The sequence below is a fragment of the Larus michahellis genome, chromosome 4 (genome assembly GCF_964199755.1).
Source record: "Larus michahellis chromosome 4, bLarMic1.1, whole genome shotgun sequence".
Taxonomy (NCBI): Eukaryota; Metazoa; Chordata; class Aves; order Charadriiformes; family Laridae; genus Larus; species Larus michahellis.
This window is the reverse complement of record NC_133899.1, coordinates 7,319,911-7,342,362: the sequence shown is the minus strand read 5'-3', so window position 1 is coordinate 7,342,362 and position 22,452 is coordinate 7,319,911. Positions and strand designations below refer to the sequence as shown.

Here is a 22,452-nt window from a genome sequence, read left to right as displayed (position 1 = left end):
CCCTGTAATAACCATCTCTGGTGTGCTATGCTCCATAATAGCACTGAGGACTTCACATTGTTGACCCAGAAGTTTCTCTACGCAATGCAACATACTTCAATAGTTCGAAGCAGGACCACTGAAACTAAGTTTTATCATATCAGGACGCATTTATGAAAAGTTTATTAACTAATGATTAATAGATGCTTAATAGTTATAGATTATTAGAATACAGCTAACTGTTTATAGGTCTCCAAAAAAGATGGCGTAGGTGTGTTTTACATTATAAGCACTGAAGTGCTTTTAGACTGTATGTGGGGGTTGGAAAAAGCTAATATGCATTCACATAATATAGCAGCATGTCCCTAAATCACAGCTTTTATTTAATTAAGTAATGTCTCTTGCTGTTACAGTTCTGAAAAAATCTGGCAATGCGAGCAGAATGTAACCAAGGCAGAGATGGCAAAGAAACGTCTGGAATAGCAGCGCTGAGGGGCATGAACTGCCTCCGCCAGCAGCCTATCACCCAGTGATGACGTCACTGTCAACATTTTAAACAAACCCTCTCTTATTTGGGGGGAGAAGAGTGTGATGGATGGGCACATTATTGCAACAATTTCATTTGTTCACCAAAAATTCAGTGAGAGGTTCTAGTACTTACAGCAACCTCAATTAAAAGGCAGCCCCACAATACTCAACAGAGCCCAAGGGCAAATGAAAGAGATCCGTACGCAGAGAGCTCTCTGGAATCCAGAGAGACCTGTCCTGCTTCCAGCATCTTGTGCTTTACTGAGAGTAGCATCTCTTCCTCTGACCATATAGTCAGGACTTTGGAACATTTGGAAGAGTATCACTGTCTTTTGTTCCCCCGCTTAGACCCTGCTGATAGCACATCCTGTTCTAAATCAGAAATGCAGTCATATCTATGAATTAACTCTTCATAAATAAATAAGCGCACTCCTCACATGATGTGATCTTAGAGTATATACGTGTGTGTGTAGCTGCAATGCTTGCATTTACTCAGGAATGAGTAAGTTCTTTTTTTGTTTCAATGTAAGTAAGATCATGACTATTGTGACTTAGCCAGCTTGGGTCAGTGCTCTGGTGAGGGTGAGCCTGTTGTATTTGTAGAAATGTTTTGGCTACCTCACCTTGAGGCTGGCATTGCACAAGGTGGTTTTGAGCATCTGTCTTCTTTTCAGTACGTTTTGGCTTCAAAGCTAAAACAGGAGATATGGCACTCATTAGTGGCAATCAGAGCACTGTTCAGTGCTGGTACAGCCTCTGTAGAAGCAACCTGTCCCAGCTGAACTCAAAACGGAAATAGGAATTTCAGATGAGATGTGAAAACAAGGGGGTGCCTTATGCTACAGTGAGCTTAAGTATTAAACACATTTCGTAAGCAAGGAGCACAGCCAACCCTATCACTACACTTTTATAAAACTGACCTCAGTCAGTCCCTACTGAGATGTGTCTATGTGACTTGCTCTCAGAGCTGCTAAACAGAATCTCTTGAAGCTTCTTGTTAAATTCTTAGAAGAGACATGGCACAAACTGGACTTACGATTTTTCTACTCATAAGCATACTCCTGTTGGATCAGACCATCAGCCAGGCTTCCAAATTCAAAGCCAGGAAGCACAGCAAACGTAGAGTGAAAGGTACTGGGTTTTAACTGGGAGGAGGAATAGAAGCTTATAGACTATGCAAGTTTATTATGTACTTAAATAGCATTGCATAAAACAAACTAACATTATACAAATGCTTATTAATAAAGGACAGTTGAGTGTATATTATATCTGTCTTTAAAATATTTTTATGTGAGTTAGCAAAGCTGAAAATAAGGTGGCAGGACGAGTTATGGAAATAGAGTTGTATAACAATTGTAAGTATATTGGTCTGTTATGCCTATTCATCTCTGTCAACATTTAGGACTCAGAGGTACAGCTGAGAGGGGACTGTCCAATCTTTCTTAGTTACATAGTTGTATTGACTAAGACCAGAAGAATGGAAATTCATGTACATATGGTGAAAAAGAGCAGAATAAAATATTCACGTCCTGAGGGGCTTTGTTCTAGAATGTCTAATATTTGTGGAATATTACTTTACCTGTGTGACAAGTACTGTGAAATGGCAAGTCAAACTAATGAAAAAGAATTAGCAGAAAAAGATAAAGCATAAATTCCCAGAGCAAAGCTTAGAGAGCAAATAAAAAACTGCTGAATGTTGTTTGGAAATGTCTGTGTATTTAATTTAAAGACTTATTTCTAATAAAAGATGGTATGACGGAGGTTAAACTAATGGCAAATATTTAAACTCCTAGTCAATGAAAAAACCACAGCTTAGACAAAAACCATTGGACAAAATTATTACACTTCTCTGGCGCTATACAGTTACATATACTTCCTTCTCCTTTGAATCTCTATAGTTTTTAGCCTGGTGTCCTAAGGACAGGCTGCTTATACATTTGTTTTGCCAGCACATTTGTCTGTCAACCTTCCACTGCTTCTTAGCTTGAAATAATTTGGCAGAATGGAGCTCCTGAGGATAAGTTACCCACTATTTTATGAAGGGGGCAGGGGGGGAGAAAAACAAAAAGAAGAGGTCTGCATTAGTGTCTCACTATGAAAAGATTGTACCAGGAGCTCAGCTTGTTCTGCTTTTTGCCTCTTTTGAAGCAGACAGGGGACATAGAGAGGCTACTGTGAATTGGGAATCGCAGGGAGGAGCGTGGATTGAGGAACTGGGAGTCCTGCCTTGGGGAAGCAGGGAGTTGCAAAGGACAGCTGGGGTTATCCCCACAGGCAGTAGGGAGTATGGAAAAGAGATGAGCTTTCTGGGGTGCAGCTGGAGGATTAGGTGATGTAACACAGATCTGCAGAAACTGTGGTTTTGTTAGTTCTGCTATGTGTGGAAGAGCTTATTTATTCCTCATGTTCATTGCTGTGGCTTCTGGAAGGTCTGGTTACTGCTGCAATCACGTTGTCATCTTTTGCAATGGAAACATGCCTGCTAGTTGTTTGATGGTGGTGGAATATTATAATGATTAAGAAAAAAGAATGGAAAAGAGGACGTGAAAAATGAAGTTATCTGCAAATTAGCTTCTTTTCTTGTCCCACCATCTTCTCGGTGCTTTTATAAGTGCTACAAAATGGTGATTTAGGCTAAATTTGTGTGACTAAAGTCACCAGGCCCTCTCTGTACTGACGGAGAAAGGAACGCTCCTCCTGGGGAGGGGAAATAGTAGTTCAGCAAGCTTGTTTGCATACATTCAGACTGTGAAGTTGGATTATATTAGTTCTCCCTCACTGCGTTAAAACAAGAGTTGTGTGAAACTTTCATGCTCACAGAAATAACATTTCTTTGAATAAACACAACTTGGGTCCTGGCAGGCTAAATAATGATTAGCTGCAACAATCCATGGTTTTCAAACAGTTACTAGGATACGGTCCAACTGAAAATGAGATTTAAACTATGAGGGTGAGAGGTAAAGGTGGGTTACTCCTGTTTTTTATAGGAGCCCTGCAGGAATCCTTTCATTAAGGAAAAATCTTTAAAAGAAATCAAAAGATCTCAGCAATGCAGAAACCCATGCTACTTAACATATACTTTTTAAAATATTCTTTTGGCCTGTGTATCTGTTCATTTATCTGTATTTCTTTTATTTAAGAAAAAGATGACCTAAAGACCCAGATTGACAAATTGTGGCGAGAAGTAAATGCTCTGAAAGAAATGCAAGCACTTCAGACAGGTAAAGCACCTTACACTGGTCAATGGCTTCCAAAAGTTATCACTGCCTTTCCTCTCTCCTTCACTCCCATCCTTCTCTTTAATAGGGATTTGTGACAGGGAAATTCAACTCATACCTTAAAAGCATGGTATGCCATAGCTGTAAGGGTGAGACAATGTTGAAGGAAGCATTCAAGTAAAATCCAGTCTGAACTAATGGCGTACAAGCGACAGTTCTTCACCAAGAGCAATTAATCTGTAGCAAGAACTGCTTTTGTCTTTGCTATGCACAACCACAAGGTGCAATTTTAGGTATAATCAGACAAAGGCAATACAATGAGAGCTGCTAGGTTTGAGAGTTTAGGTGGTCAATGAGTTAGGTCCTCAGCTTCGATATGAACATGGACTAACTATCAAGGCAAAAATATTTGTGGAAAAGGCTGAGAATACCCACAAAAGGAAGCTAAAATGACTGAGCCTTTTTAAAGCGTGCAATTTGCAACATTCTAATGTGAATGTTGCCATAAAACTTCAAAGTAATACCCACTGTGAGTTCAGAAGTATCCCATATATCAACGTGCAGAGTCCTTTAAGTATTTAAAAAGCTAGATGGAAATTTCCAAACAAAATAAGAAGGGTAAATACACAGGCACCTACTAGACAGTTGTGCTTTTTCATAGCTGTTGACACAAAACTTGGCATTTAAACATGTACAAGAGGACACTACAAGAGGAAATGACATCATTCACATGAAATGGAACATATTTTCCTTAGGGATGGTAATATCTGGTTTGTCCTGTTTTATGTTTTGGGTTACATAGAGCTTTTTGAGCTTTACAAAATATTTTTCATTTTAAATTTCTTATATGAAAACTTTATAAGTTTCTTAAAAGAGTGGAGCCTGTGCTAGACAAGTTACTCTTGTTTAAAAGTAATTCTTGTATTGCTTCCAGATGGAATTTGAGAGTAAGCATACAGTGGCTTAGAAATTAAACCAGAGCCAGGAGATTTTTCTATCCTCAAAACTTATTTTGAGCTATATTCTAAATTCAGAACCCACACTCTTCAACTGGATTCCAAATTTGGCAAAAAGAGATCTATCACCCCTCTATCTCTGACTGTGTTTATTAATGGCTTTATGATACTTGAAAAGGGAGGTGTTTTTTTAGTTTATGGACATTTCAAAGACACGTTACAATTATATTTCTTCTTTTGCTTGGATTTCCTAGGTCTCCTTTCTACCTACTGTGAAGTGCTGCTACATGTCATTTAGCAACACATACTTTCTCCCTAAAGAGACCCAGTCTCTATCATAACTGCAGCATTGCTGAAGATTCTGATCTTTCCCACGAATATAAATTTGCTAAAGAATTCAACATTTAGCAAATATGTTGATCACTTTGGCCATTAGCAGTTGGAAGGTAAAAAATTTGAAGGATAAGCCCTAATATAAAATGATGACCCTGAAAATGCAGCTAAGGAATGCAATGAATACTACAACTGGAAATACTAAAAAACTGAGACATATAGTATATGGTCCAAAGTGGATTTCCATATCCTGTTGATCGGATACATACTTTCTTACAAGAACAGATGACAGGAATTAGAAACAGATTATAAAAAAACATCAGGACAGAAGATGTTCATATTGTTTCACAACATATTTCTAATATAAGTACACGATGAGTTTAAGCAATAAATGAAATAATCTGGAAGTAGGCACATGCGGGATTCTAAAAATAATTGTTACAGGAGTTTATTCAAGACCTTTGCTACCTTCCTCAGCTCAGAAGGAACACTCCTTTGAGGAGCATTCTCTTCTTGTAAGTATTTTTCTTGGGAGAATCAGTTTTTCACATATATGCATTAGGAAAGCTGGAAAGCAAAGTTTAAGCATTCACTTGCAAGCCTGCCCACACATACCTTGGGCTGGAAAAACTCTAACAGCAGTTCTGCAAGGCAATTCCAGTTACAGAGCATATGCCAAATTAATATTCTAGTACATTTGGACTTTACATAAAGACTTCCCTGATATGTTCCAGTAGAACTAAAAGAAAACAGATTTATAAATGCAAATGTTTAGATTATTTGGTTCAGATTGTCATGCAAGCACAGTAGTAAGTGTGCACTTTTTAAAAGATTTAAGTCAATTTACCTCACTTGAATGTAGAGTTCGAAGGTATAAACTTTGCTGGAAAGACCAGAAATTAAGAACTAAAGAGACAAATGTGTCCTCTTCTGCAAGTGGAAATATACTTCTATCACTCATCCAGACAGAGATTTGCATTATGAATTTCAATATTCATCTGGTGAGCAGGATACATTTAAAATAGCACTTTTCTGTCCTGCCTTTGTTTGCTAGGAACTAGGTTTAGTCAATGCACAAAACTTTACTTTTCTTTGGCATTAAATATCATAAATATGAAAAGACCTTTAGATCTGTCTCTTTACTATAAAGTAGAGATTTCCTGATGACCAATCACAACTGCCAGCAATACAAACATCCATACCTCATTCATTCCATCAGTTTTAAGACTGATGAAATGAAGTAAAAATGTGTGAAAGAAGGGCTATTTGCTAAAAGAAGATATAAGATACACTGCCAAGAAGCCTGGGTTATATTTTAGCATTCTGAAGCAAAAAAAAACCCAAACAAAACCTTGAGAGAATTATATTGCTGGAGGGAATCTGAGGCTCAAGATCATGGCCTGAGGTTTATCAGCATAAACACAGGAAAGATTCTTCAAAGCACGTCATGGTATTAAGATCACAGCTATGTCTGTCCTTCCTCTTAAGTGCCTCTTCTCTAGAGCCGCTATAAGAGCATGCTCAGCTTTTGGCCATCCCTTGTAGTGCAAGGTGCTTTGCAGAGTGCCTGTGAACAGTCGGTTCAGACTTCCCACAGGCACGCTAACATGCTGGCTGCATACAAGGTCCTACATGAATAGAAGGAATAGCAGGGAAGCCTGATCTTACTGCTACTTTCAGGCCCACTCTGTGGAGGCAAGAGCCTTTCACTTGCTGAGGGACTTGTCTGCTCAATTCCCAACATACCTTTAGAAAATTATCATTTTAGGAAACATTATAGCTTTACTGAACATGCAAACCAATATCTATTCACAGTCTGTCTTCGTGGGACAAAGGCCCATAAGAAGTGCTACCTCACATCAGAAGGCACCAAACATTTTCATGAAGCCAATGAAGACTGCATAGCCAAGGGAGGGACACTGGCTATCCCAAGGAATAATGATGAAACAAATGCTCTGAGAGATTATGGCAAGAAAAGTATGCCTAGAGTGTCTGAGTTTTGGTTGGGTGTCAATGACATGATAAATGAAGGGAAATTTGTTGATGTCAATGGCATGGCTCTACAGTACTTCAATTGGGATCGTGCCCAACCAAATGGGGGGAAGCGGGAAAACTGTGTCTTTTTTTCTCAATCATCACAAGGCAAGTGGGCAGATGAAGTCTGCCGTACTGCCAAAAGATATATTTGTGAATTTCTGATCCCATAATTACATATACAAGTGACCATGACCATGTTTTGGGTTATTAACATGCAGTTTTGCCTTTTAGTAACCCCTCCCACTTGGACAGTGGCAAGTTAAAAATATCCATCTCCTGCATTGTACTCTTTCCTGAAACAGAATTTTTCTCTATTAATTTATTTTCTATTCAGATGCTAAAAATGTTATGTTTAGCGAGTGCTCTCATTACGTACAGGAATATATATTATGTTTTGACCCGCATCGTATCATGTTTTGGCATATTATTTCAGCCTGATGTTTGGGTTGCTGGAATTCACCTTCTATTTCTGTACTTCATGTTTCCATGGTAGGACAGTATTTACTTGAACTCAGAACTCTAGTAAATTTATTGAAAGTTTACAACAGATTGCTGTATTGTGACATGTGCCAATATAAGGTGTAGGGATCCTTTCAGTTCCAGCGCTTAAGAGGAACTTTGGGATTATGTGAGCTCCTGTGAAAAATGACCATCATCCTTACAGATTTTAACAGGACGGGTCTGTCACCAAGAGTTTTACCTATGGGTTAAGAAAGCCAAATGAAACAGAAAAATCTGATGTTAATTTTTAAACTACGTGGAGTTAAAAGTGATACACTGCTAGAAAATGGGGGAAGTAGTTGTTCTAAAACATCACTTAGTCTAAACATATTTGCTTCTAAATGTCTCAATTATAGTTAAATATTAGATGTTGTTTGGAACATTTCCGTAGAAGAAATCAGCCTGGGATTAGATCATGGTTCTACCATGTAATGCCTTTTTAAGATGTGCAAAAACCTTCTCTCCTGCAGGATCAGGAAGAGGCTTTATAATTCAGACAGTAACACTGCCTGAGAGCACAAGTAGAGAGGGAGGATCCCCTTCTGGGCACAGCACCACTGCTCATTCACCTCTCTGCACACAGCAGGCAGCATGCCTGATTGGCATAAAAGAGTAGGGCCAAACCACTGCTCGTTTGGCCAGATGCAAATTTTCCCAATTTAGCACCTGACATTTGAAAATGAAGTAAAATGTGCTGATTATTTTTTGCTGTTCTTAAACTTCACAATAGAGATTTGCCTTCATGTTACAAATGGCAGTTTCTCTCTTGTGTAAAGGAATTTCATTTAAGTATTTAAACATATTGCTGCTTAGAGGCTAATTCCTACTTTTTATCTTTTAGTTGTGCAAGATTTTCTTAAATTATGCAATAAATTTGCAATTACTGGTATTTAATTGTAGTTGTATTTTTGTCAGTTTATGCAGTAATTTTGTATGGCTTCTTTACCTCTGGCTTCTGAAATAGGTCAGTATCTCAGCATATCCATACAGCTACGGTCAAATTGAAAATTCACCACAAATTCCAGAACTTGTTTACCTTTGAGAAATTTATAAATCTATGTCCTATTCAATCTGTTTCAGCCAAGTTTCTAGAGTTGTACGCAGGAATTGGAAACATTTGTAGATATTATTGGTGGACCTTTATTCACCAGTGGATACAGGTACCAGAGAAAGAAATAACTGGTTTTTCAGTAGTGATTTACTGCACAAAGACAAAACCCATCCTACAGAAATCACTAATCAATTTGAAGATTCCAAGCAGAATGCTTCATTAAGATAACAAAGGGACATAAAGTAAACAGGAAAAACAATGGAGGAAAACTCAGGTGGATAGAGTTGGAGAGGAGATGGTAGGAGGATAAAAAACTCCTCCAGAAATGCCTGCAATGGGAGCAAGACAGACAGAAAACAAAGTAGAAACACAGCAGGGAAACAAACTTTGTCCTGGGATATTAACTGCCACTATCTCCCCTCTCAATGACTGAATGTGCCTGTGCAAAGTGAGCTCAGAGTGAGGATGAGTATTTATTTGCCACCTGGTGGGCCTGCTCTGACCTGCTGGTGCACCAGTTCTTGGCCCTAGACCTTTGCTCCCTACCTTTCCTCTCTCCCAATAAACATGTGGTATTGCCCATCTTTTCCATTCAAGTAGATTAGGCTCCCTTCTCTACACCAGTCTCCTGTAATTAGCCTCTGAAATCCTCTGAGGTCTTCCAGTGATGTTTTCCCTTCAAATTTCAACTCTGGGTTCCTCATGTCTGCAAAAGTCACACAAAACTATGCACCAGGGACCCCTGCTCCCCAGTAAATGCATGTACAGCTGGCAAAAGGGATCTAAGAGCTGGAGTTTCATATCCATCTGGGGTATTCTGCCCTGCAGATGGGTGCTGTATCATGGAGTGGGCAGTCACTTGGGGATTTCCCATTTGCACACTGGATAGTCATCACAATTCAGTTGGAAATTGCTCGGGTGACTGCGAATTCAACAGGACATATGACAGCAACTTTTATACACATTACTGCAAAACCAACAACAGAAAAAGCTCCAACACTCACACCTAGTGGTATAACAGGAGAATGCAGAGTTTACAAAGTTTTAAGTGCTACTTAAATGCAATTGCTGTAATACTGCTTCTAGTTGCTTGATAAGGGAAAAAGGTCCAATGTAGCATGTCCAAACATCTACTAGCATCTTTGCAAGAAAATAGAAAATAATTATTTTGAAAGACTTTATAATAATTTCAAACAGTGCTCAACATTCAGCTGCTAAACCTACATTCTTTTTATTTTTTATGACAAATATTACAAAATTTTCATTTTAGGCAGAAAAAAGATTTTATTTTTTTTAACTCAAACTGTTTCTTGGACTCTATCTTGACAGACCAAGCAATCATTGTGATAAAAACCTCTAGAATGGTGCCCTGAATATATGATATGACAACATAAAAATCCCTAAAACCACTCCTTGCGTTACAGCACCACAACAGGTTAAATAGTATGTGATTTTTCTCCCTGCTTATTTCATACTTATATTTGTCCTCCTACTTTGCATCTGATGTGGCTATGGATTTCCCTCCTCCTTTGTCTCACCCCAGGGGGGGTCTTATTCTTCCACCTTCCTGCCCTAAAGGAATGCAAAGCTGGCTGTGGGCACCTAAATGAGCGAGTTCACTCCCCAGCCTTTATGACTCGATAACAGATGATGTTCACAGTCAAGTTACTGTACAGGGTGGAAAAGGGTTAGGTCACCATTCTCTACTCGGTCTCTAGGCAACTCATCTCTTATTAGAGCTAGAAGTTGTCCCTTGCAGAGTTCACATCTCCTTGCTTCTGCCTTGCTATGTGTTTTAGCAGTAATTTATTTCTAGTGTAAGAGCTTGTAGTTACCAGAGGCTGTCAGAAGGAGAAACTCTTTCATCCTGTTCATTACACATGATATACACCCAGTATCATTTGGTCTGTTTTCAGTTGTGCTACATCTCACAGGATTTTCAACAACTCAGCTTCATTCCTTCCTCTCTCTTATTGACCACCTCAACCCTACCTGTGTCTATTAAATCATCTGAGGGAGCCTGCTGACACTGCCTGCCAGCAAGGGGAGCCTCTGATATGGAAGAAAAACTGGCACCTGCGTCCAGCCAAGAGCTTAGCTGTACTACAGTTACCCTACTCAGTTTGCTCCTGAAAAGAAAGTTTTGATATTAGCTGAGAGGTGCTCAGGAGCATCTCCCATGCTTTTCAAACTGCACAGCAGAGCCCAGGGCTTGTTGATTTGCCCTAAACTTCATTAGAGAGCTTAGTAGGGAGTGTAAGGCTCAAAGTAGAGCCGTTTGGAGTGGAACAAACTTACAGTCCAAAGCCAAGCTCAGACCTGACCTTACATCCTTGTGTGTACGCACAGTATGTTTATTTATTGATATTTTCACCTTTTTCACCTTTCTCTCTTGACTTAATCCTTCCATTTATTTTTCTCTGTAGGTTCTTTTCTATGCACGCATGTTAACCCCTGGGAAGGAAAATTTTCTAGGAGCATAGTAGTTGGCTTCTATAGCCAGGTCTATAATGTAAAAGACATTAAAGATCTATTCTTGAGTACTCACCCTAGTACCAATGCAAAATTTAGCCTTGTTAAACTCCTTCCATCCATCAGCAACATCCTAGTACCTTGTGGGGCACTCAGTGTTTCTGAGGCACTGATGTTGCCCTAGTAATCTCAGACTAGTTATGAAGTCACCTATTGCTATGTCACGGGGGCATATGGCTTATCTGAATCGCACACTGCAACTACCTAAATCTGTGAAATTGCTGAGGGACAGTAATTGTATACGCAAACAACATGAAACAACATCACAGAGCCTTACCTTTGAATATCAATGAGCTAGGGAGATTCCTCTGTAGGAGCAAAGAGCCTCAGCTGAAGGCTCTGCTCGTATTTAAGCTCAGCCCAAGGTCGTTAGCATAGATAAAGCACCCATCCCCACTAAAATGCTTGTGTTGCAGTGAAAAGTTCTTGGCTGTGCTTGATGCACAGGCTGTCTGATACAGTAATGCATGCTATGGATTTCAGCAGCAGAAGCTTTAAAAATGGAAAATAGTAAAATTATTTACTAACTAACTGGAAATCCACAAAAAGTTGGGAAAGAGTTTTAAATTTCAGCTCTCTTGGTCTTAATTTCCAGTTTAAACCTTCTTCTGGGATTAAGCCAGCTTTACAGACTACAGAGATGGCTATGCTATTGGGAAACCTGTGTTCCTTCCACTGTAGGGGTGTTTATAAAAGGAGAAAGTTCTCTTCTACCAGACTCCAAGATATGGGTTTGGAAGACATAATCCCAGCTAAAATTTCTGCATGCCACCTTTCTGTGCTCAGCAGTCCAGGCATATGTGTACCAGGTGAGCTCAAAGCCTCCAGTAGGAGCTGGATTAGCCCACTGGGAGCAGGACACATCACAGGCATGTAGACTCCTGCCTTGCAACCTCTCTGCTATGCACAACAGAAGTACTAAAGGGGTTTTGCTGTACCTCATTTGAACTGCATGAGAATTTTCTCATTAGTACAGGCCTTGTCCCTCCACCTTTATCTTCTTCAAGAAGTCTCAAATGCTGTTACTGATGACTATCAACACATGAAAAAGGAATATCTGCCATGAATCAGGCCAGCTTTACCAGTGACCAAGTAACTTGCAGATAGGCTGTCGGAGATCCAATTTTAAAATAAAAATATGATGCATAATCTTAGATTGTTTGCATTTGTCCTAGAAGCTGGATGACTGCTTACAAATTGAAGCAGAATTTGGCCCATGTAGGCTTAGCTAAACCTCTAAAAGCACCAGCACTATTTTCTGGGGGGGAAAAAAAAAAAAGTAAGGCTTAACTATGCATGCTTTCTTCTTTAAAGGAACTCTATTTTTCTGTTTATTTCTTCCCCTCTGTGGCCTGCAATTACTCCTCAAAGTTTGGAAATATTTCCTTCTTTATTGATTTTCTATTTACTATATAGGTTTTTTATAGATTCTCTCCTACAAAGCCTCCATAGCTTCTCTTTTCTTGTTAAATTCCATCTTGTGGATCACTTTAGAGAAGGATAAAAACAGCACTAGATCTTGGAAACCAAATGATGGATACCTTAGAAACAGTTTATTGCACTGACAAATATAACACCAATCTCACTTGGTGTTGTCTAAACAAAAGATAACTTCCCTGGAGTGATGGTCTTGATACAGCATTCCTCCCCCCAGCCAAGTTTTAGGCAGAAGGGGATGGCTTGAGAGTATTTTAAAGATATCTTTGCTCTCTTAGGTTGCAGCTTTGTATAGGCTCGGAGAAATAGAGGGACACGGTATTGCAGTGTGACAGATAGCCTCTTCTCCTTCAGCAGCACCAGAGATGACGGTACAGATGGACAAACTCTGACTTGCTAGTAAGGAATAGCCCAGCGGCTGGGGTGCACACAGAACATTGCTTCTGCCTCTTTGCACTGTCTGTGCAGAAAAGAATTTATAGTACAGGTGTTTGAATGTAAATAATCTAGTTTGAGCAAACTTGTAACACTTGTGGTTTCTATTGAGAAAATCACCCTATGACATTCAGAGTATTACTTTGGCTCATACTTGCAGTCAACTAAGTAGAAAAAAAGTTTGAAAACTTTTTTTGGTAGTGAATAAAGCCTGTTCTGATCTAGTATGGCCAGGCGTCTGCAGATGGCACCGTTAATTAGACATGCTGCCCATAAGACACCTAAATGGGAACCCAAATTCAGACCTAAATCATGGGAACATGATACAAGTACTAAAGCACCATGATTTATTGTTCTATGCTTATGCAGAAGCAATGTGGAAAATTCCACAAACAGAGATCCCTTTTGTCAGAATAGCCAAAGATTAATATAGTTAAAAGAAAAGCAGCAGAGCAGCAGGGACAAGCCTCTAGAGGTGGTTTATTTGTTAAACAATGTACTTTTAAATGAGCTGTCTTTTTTTCTGTACCGTATCACAGCTATGAGAGCTGCTAGTAATTAATAAACCCTTTGAAATTAAAGCCATCTCTCTGTAATTTAAACAAATATAATGAAATATAGCTTTTCCAGGGATATTCAACCTCCTCAGTAGCACAGCAGCATTTCTCTTTGTTCTACTAAAGTACTACATTATTTGCCCATGTAATGGTAATGATTTTGCAAAAATAAAGTGTACATCTTTAGGGAAAATGGAGCAGAAACATCTTATTGTTGCATTATTAGGGCACGACCCAAAGTTCTTTAAAGTGAATGGAAAGACTCCTGTTGAAATCAAGGGGGTTTCAACCAGTTTATCGCAAATTCTTAGTACACAAATGTTGAAGTACAATCTGCTTTAAGGCAAGCATTCTCAAGTGCTCCTGCAGAAGATGGCTCTTCAAAAGATGGTGTTGCCAGGTCCTTTTGCTTTTTCAGAAAATTCAGCTGTAAATGAAAAGACTGATTCCTCCTTCAATAGCAGTGAATTTTGCCTTCCAATGAAGGAAACACAGAAGCAGAACTAGGTTTTAGTGGTGTTTTCTTTGGAGATGTATTCACTAGTGAAATCCCTCAATCCATTCATGGTGTGAAGGCCTGATGTGCAAACTATTGAAGGGAAAGGACTGTTTTTCAATTTACTTCAGCAGACTTTGGGTCAAAACAGGAATTTGTCATTCCTCTTCTATTTTTACTGGCTGTCACCCTGGTTTCATTTCTGGAGGTATTTAAACTCAGACATCAACTCAAGTAGGAAAGAAGCAGAGACAACCCTAATATTTTTCCTATGATTTCCTATCCCCCCAAAGAAGCGTGAATCCTCAGTGGGCTAAGTGGGTACCTCAGCAGCAAGAGATTTCGTCTCCCAGCCCAGCAACGCCCATGAGTGCTGGCTGCCCTGAATACCGGTGACATCTGCTACATCACTGCTGTCTCTCGACGGTCCCTGCTGAGAAATCCCCACCGCGAGAGCGGCTCTCCTGCCTGCTCTGCTGGGACCCAGAGAGAGGAAAGCTGCTGCGTGCTGCAGGAGCTGTTTCCACGCTTTTCCCCCGCGCACGCAGACAGCACTCACCGCCCACACGCCGGCGGCTCCCGGGGCACAGAGCCGTATGCCGGGGCACCGGGACCTGCCGGTCCGGGAGACGCAGATCTCCATAATGGCCAGCTCGCTACTAGCTGGGCTTTTATTTATTTTTGGAGGTGAGTTTTTTGCTCCCCGGGGCCAGCAGCGATGGAGCTGTGGCCGGACCGCAGCGCTGGGCGGGGCGCTGTCCGTCGCTCCCGGTGCTGAAGCGCTTCGCCGAGTCTCCACTGAGCGCCGCGGAGGACAGTAGGACTGATTTGAAATACGTAGGATTTTAGGAGATTTTCTTTAAGTTTTTGGGGTACCTTTTGCCAATTTTTTTTTTTTTTGTGGAGCTGGGGTGAGTGTGCAATATCAGGGGTATTGCTCTTCTGTGAGATGTTGTTCAAGACACCTAGAAAATCTGTTGAAATGTGGTTTTGATCACAGTTTCTGTCTGGACAAAAACATATTTACCATGAATTCAACACGTTGGTGGGAAAATGTGTCCTTGCTAGTCCTGCTGTCTGCTTTTGGAGAAATGGAGTGCAAAAAAGAGTATGATAAAGAGAATAAAGAGTTGTGGGACTCTTGAGAAAGGGGAGAGGTAAGGATTAAAAAAGAAAGCTGTTTTCTTAGGGCAAAATCAGCTTTAACCAGAAGTGCCCAGCAGCTGCAGAACTAGCCCTTTTCAAAAGATGGCTGATTTGTTTAATTTTTCCCTATATGTAATCAGAGTTACTTATTCTAACTTAAAGTATTAGCATGTCCTGTGCTCAGGATCTTCTTGTGTACATGGTAAAATAAAGCATCTGTTCCAAAAAGTTTACAGTCTAGACAAAAGGAAGATTATTAACCCCATTTTACAAAGGGGAAGCTGGAGCATTAAGAAATCAAGGGTTGAAATAAAGCATTGTCAAGCAAGGAAAAGAAAATGAAATCTTCTGGACCCCATATCTCAGCCACCAGGTTATCTTTCTTTCCCAAGAGTCAGATCTGGGGGGTGTGATGAGTTACAACAAATGTACCCCTCCATCCTGAGCATGGCAGTTGGACCACATGTGGGAGTGACACAGGGACTGACCAGGCTGAAGGATCCAGGTGCCAGAGAGCAAAGATGACAGCTGGGAGAGTGAGGAGGGCAAGGACTGTCCCTGCCGGAACTACCCTGTCTTCTGACAGAGACACTGTATTTCCCTCCTATGAAAAAGCCCATATCAAATTAACTCTATTTTTGATTCTTGGGTCAGGTAATGCTATGCCAAGCATTCAACTGATAAATATTATATTTCATATTTACTCCAGTACATCTAGAGTAATTATGCTAGTGTGTGCTACGTAATTAGTGTAGCCAATAATGAGTTACTGTTGAACTGCCCTATAAATCTAACATGCTGTTAAAGTAATTATCATCTTATATATTTAGCTGAGCAATCAGTCTAAGCTCGCTAAAGCAATGTGAAAAATATCAAGATTAAAAGCATAACACAAACTGTGCCTAGTACCTAATTAGGCAGAGAACAATATGGTGAAGAGCAAACATGGATACTGCATGTGAATTTATTTTTGGAAATCTGTCCAGGTTTGAGAAGGCACTATTCAGTTAATTTCAGTGTAGTCTGCTGAAGACTGAGATATTTGTCTTGGTTCAAATATGTATTGAATATTTGTAATGTTACAATTTTAACTGGTTAGAGAAATGGAAAGAAGAGAAAACTACTTCTGTTCCTATTGCAAATATATTTCATACATGCTACACGTAGTTAAACCATTTCCTATAAAAATATGGCTAATGTAAAGATTTAAGACTGTAGTCTCTAGGCATAATTATGTTGGTACACTAGATGAGAAACAGCTTCCTCTGTTCTGAGCGCCAAGGTCAGAGGTTCAAACATTATCTTCCAAGATGTTTACTCATGCCTAACTTTATCTTGGCTCTGGAGTTATTGACATTATCAACCCACTCATTGTTAATCATTCTATGTATTAACTGCAACCATTTAGCATGTTCTTTTGCTGATTAAAACACAACATTTGCCGAGAATATTACTTACTAAGAATCACTGTAACCATTTTGGAACATTATAAAAGATGGTTCAAAGGCATTGCTAAGAAGCCCTTCAGCCACCATAAATCCTACATTTCATAAAATCCATTGTGTAAAGACAGTTATGTGAACGTTGCTTAGTCTCCAGTTCATGAAAACTTTAGTACTAACTCTACGCAAAAACCTCAGCGGAATTTCTCCACTGCTTTAAATGAAATTAAATTCTAACTGATTAATCTCCTAGGCTGCATCTCATGTCTATAAAATGGAACATACAGAACTAGTTTGAAGTGTTATCAGGTGCAAAATTTTACAAATACTGCTGCAGTACTTTGAGATCTTTCTAAAGAATTGGCAGGTGTGTTTAGTCTGGACAAGGGATCTTTCAAACAAGCTGTAATGTTTATGTTTTCTTGTTACTTATTTCTATTGAGTTTAACTGACATAGGACTACATACATATTCATAGGTCATTTTCCTGGTATATTCATTATAAAGAATGTGAACTACTTCATGCATTTTCCCTAGTAAATATACGATAATCACATGTAAATATCCTTTTTAAGAAAATATTTTTCAGGAGATTCTGTAAGGAAGCATTTGTCTTGACACTGGCCAAAAAATCCTGTCAAGGTGGATGGATCTTGTGGAGAATCCATTTCATTTCTTGGGATCAGCCCAGACTACATTATGGAATCTTGGAATGCATATGGACCAAACGCAGCTTTTGACATCAGAGACAGGCAACAAAGAAAACAGCTTTGCCTTTCTTTTGTATACTCTGCTATTAAATGGAAGACAATGGGTTTACAGGGATTTTATAACCATGTGAATCTTCTCAAACTTTTGTTTGCACAGTGCTATGACTTTTTGTACAATATTTTTGCCAATATATGGCAATTAAGTAACATCCACTGGATTTTGCCGACATAGCAGGAACACTAGGCGACTTAATATAGTCCTTACCCATCAGAAGACAAACTTCGCTGCCTTTTTTCAAATTTTTAAATCCAGATTTATTCATTCTTCGTTAGATGCCCTACTGAAACTCGATATTCTACTAGTGTTAAATTATAACCAGATGGTCTTAGGAAATATAAACTGTATCTGCACGCACACGTGTGTATGCAACTGTTCAGTCATGTTAATGACTGAAATCTAAGTCCATGAGTACAATTCTAGTAAGAGTTAATAAAGAAACTGCTAATAGCACCTTACATGAGCAGTGTGTACCATACATCACTATGCCTCAACCTAGATAATTAATAGTTTGCCACACATCACAAGGTAGGCTGCAAAATGGTCTCTGTCCCTTCAAAAAAAATGGTCTCACAAACAATCCTATGCACATGACTAAACTGTCAAGGCAAAATAAAAAGGGATATGTTATTATGAATGATAAACCATAATAAATTCATATGAAACACTTTAGGGCAGTGATGCACAAAATACTCCATTTCTACAGGACTAGGCAGTCAGCATTTTTCTCAGGTTAGTAGGTGGCCCTTTGTTTTTAGAAAGGTTGAGAAGTACTCTAAGCACATCAGAAGAGCTTTTATAGTTATAAGCAATTTATTGGTTGGCTGGGCCATGTAATAGCTGTTTATTAAGGCATACATTAAGCACCGTGTAACCTTTAACAAATTATTTGTAAGTGTTAATTAATGAAAAACATCTTTTTGTTAGTCTGCTGCCAGCATTGTTAATCTGTTCTCAATATCATGGAAGACAGATACCCCCAATAGTCTCATTCAGCTTTCTTGGCAAATAGGAATAAGTAGGAGTGAATAAGCAAGGTTACATATGAAACGTTGATTAGAAGGAAATGATTACCATATGAATTGGGTAATTCTACTGAAATATTAAGGGAAGGTGATAAGAATAGAATGTTCTGGAGACTCTGCCAGTTTCCTTTCCCATGCATTGCATTAGTAGTATTGCAGTGTTAATCCATTCAGTCATTGAAAGAAAAGAGAAAGAGGCTATTGGTGAATAGGCAGGGAAATGTCAAGCTTTACGCAAGATGCAGATGTTCTTCATTATGCAGGGTACAAAGACTATGAGAAAGGAGCTCATTAGTAAAGCTGGGTGAATAATGGGTTGTCTGGTTTTGTGGTCAAACCAAAAAACCAGCAGGGGAAAAATGATAAAACTAAGCAGAAAATTGTGAGGGTTTTTTTTGTTGTTTTTTTTTTTTTAATTTTAGTTTCTTGGAGGGAAGAAGAAAGAGAGATTGGATCCAGGGAAGGAGGGTAAGGAGAAAGGAACCAAAAAAATTAAAAGTTGATCTCTGATCAACTTTGCCTGGTAGCAATTGTACAAGCCAAAACCTCTCCAAAACAGCTGATGAGAACAGATACTCTTCAGGATAGAATGAATAGGGTACGTCTACAGTGTCAAATCCTCTAAATTACATGTCCTGAGACAGCTAGACATGAGTTTCCTTTTTGGAAGCTATGTAGTCACTAAGCGTGGAGCTGAGAAGCTCTGCTGACAACAGCTGTCTGCCTCAGATGCTATAGGTGCATCCTTTGTCTTTAAACTAAATCCTGAGAAAGCGAGAGCACACCAACTGCTATAATCTGTGACTCTTTCACAAGTCTTCCTTAGCTGTCATGTCAACCAGACAGCATTAAAAGGTGATTTTAATACTATCTTTTTGTCAAACTACAGTAAACTTTGCTGGAAATATCTTGGTAAGGTAAGAAACTTTGCTTCTCTTACTTGTGCATCTTCCCACCTTCAGGCTTGACAGTGGTATGTATACTACTGCTGTATGTAGGTATGTAGGCATCCCTGCTCCCTGTCTTGTGTCAGGAACTAGGACAGGTCCTCACATTCTTCTGTAAGATCAAGATACAATTGACTTTCATTGAGGAAAAAGTTAAATAGTATGTTATCAAGCTCTACTCCCAGAGGAATCACAGTTGTTATTAGAAGCTAATGAATAACGTGAAAAACATTCAGGAATATGATCTTTAGCTGAGAGGTCTGAGATCTGCTTTTTAACACTGTCATATCCTACACGTGAGTATTCCAAACACTTGTTGAATATTTGTAGCAGAAGATCCCTATTAAAGTCTTGTGTCTGGCTTAGAGATACAAAAGTGTGTGTTTGAAAACCTTTATTAACACATTTTGAGGGTTTCATTTTACCACCGAAGATAGAGTAATTGTGAAGAGTTTTGTGAGTTTGATCAAAGATTTAAAATGCTGGATTCTTTCCAACCTCGGAATAGAGGCTCCAGCATAGAAATGTTTTGTGCCAAGAAAAGCAATTTAAACATGAGTAATGAGGACACATTGTTAACCATTACTCTTTAAAGATCTATTTTTCATTTTTAAAGGCTGAACAAGCACAGACTATTTTTGGAAGTAACTTTCCCTTTGGTCCCTCTTTAAAACCACAGAACATATATTCTGTGAATATATAGAAAGGTGAATACCTTAATTCAAACATCTTGTACAATAAAAGCTAGACTTCCAAGGGAACTCATGACCAGGTTTTTAAGAGTACATTCAGACTCAAGACCCAAGGTTCAATAGCATTCAACACTCAATAACTTAAGCCCTTTTGAAAATCCAGCTACGTGGTGCCAAGATGAGATCTCAGCCATTTGAAATTTTTCTCCAATAGGGACACACCATTCAGTGAAATGCTCTCTTTTCCAGGGCATTATGTAACATTTGAAATGAAATCAAACGAATCCATTAATTTGCACTTCCATAAATGCTTTTGTTCTCATTAGATGATCTTAACACTAAGTTAGTAGATAAAGCAGCTGTTTCTGCTTTTTTGTTACTGAATTACAGAATCAGTAGATGTCAGGAATGTAAATGAATGTACTGCTAGACTTTTACTGAATTCAAATTGATTTTCAGGCAGAGCGAAAATTGGCTGAAGGACCATAAACAGAAGATAATAGACTACTAAGGAGAAGTACCCAGTGAAATGCCTCAGGGACATGCATCAGGCCTCACGCTATTTAATTTATTTTATTTAGATGGCAAGGCTGACTCTACAGGACAGATTTTCAGCTCTCAGAGACTGTAGACCATTTAACTTCAAACAAAGAAACATGACTAATGACTGACACAGAAATTTTACAAAAACAAGGTGTTTGTCACTAGTCTGTGCTGCCAGGCTTCTCTCTGTCCCTTCTGACACTCAGTAAGCCTGATATGAGGACCCTTTTTCTATTGTGTCTAAACCTACTGGCTAGCCCGTCATAACCCACACATGCCCTAAGAACTGTTTTGCCATCATTTTTTTGTTATAGGTGGTCTTACACCAAGATTTTCATGATATGTTTTTTTGCAGATCACGTGCAATATGAATGAAATTCAGCTGAATTTAGATGGCTTGTCCCTTTCCCCTGTATTCGTGGATGTTTTTCTAAGAGGTACAGTATCACTCACGCCAAACATATGGATATCCTGAACCAGTTGATGAAGCATCTTTCAAATCAAGTTCTATTGGACAGCTTGAAATGCTGTTACAGGGCTCTATGTAATGTGCATTGAGGAAGAATTCCCACAGTTTTACCAAGGATATAAAGTTATTACTGCAAACCATATGTGATGTGCTTCACTGGGGTGACTGTTAGAGATTCAGAGAGAGAAGGACACAAGAGCAAGGTTTTCAAACAGGTAAACAAACAGCATACAGTCATCCAAAGGTAACTGAGAGGGGAGTGTAGAAGGATTTATGATACCTCTTTATGCAAACGTATTATACACTAAAGTTCTTTTAAAATATAAGCTGGATTCAAATCTCTCACAAGTGAAATGTCACTATGTCAGTTATTGATAGTTTAAGCAAGATCAGAATCAGCTCAAGATTTTTCAGAGTATTTCCAAAATAAGTTTACTGCGTCCATACTGCACTAACTTCTCTGACATATTATTCCTGTTATTCCTTGACATAATCCAGCAGCCAGCCTGTGGAAAAAAAAAAGTCCACTACAGTATTTTTGTAAAATTTATGAGAAATACTGTTTTTCTTTGTAGCAGTTCTGTTTTTTCCTAGCAGCTTGATATGGATTAGAAAGCTTTGTTTAGTGGAGAGAAAGTCTTTTCCATTTGACCTTCTTAATCCTGTATCTAAATAATACCTTTTCTTTCATAGCGCTGTAAAGTGACTGTGTATCACCAGTGCTCAATACTTATTCTAATGAGTTGCTTTCATAAATAAGGCAGTGCTAGTCACTAACCTGCTAGATCAAGGGAAGGAGCATGCAGTTACTTCATTAAAATGGGCTATTGTGCTGAAATAATTTTTGGAGAGAACAATTTTTCTAAGAAAATTGCTAGAGTTTAATCTAAACAACAACTGTGTTTGAACTGCATTCATTGTGCATGTACTGCATCCGCGTTGCTATAAGCGTGAAGCCCATTAAAGATGAGGTTAATCAGGAGTTAGAGCTAATTTAATTAAGAAAGGATACTGGTGATTAATATTTATAAACAGTTATAATGATTTTTCTATTTTCTTTTAGTTATGCAATATCTCTTTGATTTCTCCTGAGAAATTACAGACAAATCATCTGAATGCTTTTAAATACCTCAGAATGAAAACTTCGTATTTTTCATGTCTGTGGTCAAATATCAACTCTCACATTCATTTTAAAATATACTGGTAATTCCCCTTCTTCCATTGCCACTAATGTTGCACATGCATATTCTAGCTTTCTCACCGTTGCCTCAGGTAGGATCTGGACTAATAGTAAAAAATGAACCAGACATTCTCCTATACCCTCCATGTCTGATGCTACAAACATTTCCATGTTTAACTTC

General features: G+C 38.8%; 1 protein-coding gene across 1 annotated transcript; it reads left to right on the top strand.

Annotated features, from left to right (window-relative positions):
- The first annotated feature begins 1,446 nt into the window (after positions 1–1,446).
- Positions 1,447–8,434, top strand: CLEC3A (C-type lectin domain family 3 member A). The gene is made up of 3 exons (XM_074586863.1): positions 1,447–1,638; positions 3,648–3,728; positions 6,830–8,434. The coding sequence occupies exons 1-3, from the start codon at positions 1,524–1,526 to the stop codon at positions 7,219–7,221; spliced, it is 588 nt and encodes a 195-aa protein (XP_074442964.1). The 5' UTR covers positions 1,447–1,523; the 3' UTR covers positions 7,222–8,434.
- The last annotated feature ends 14,018 nt before the right edge of the window (positions 8,435–22,452 follow it).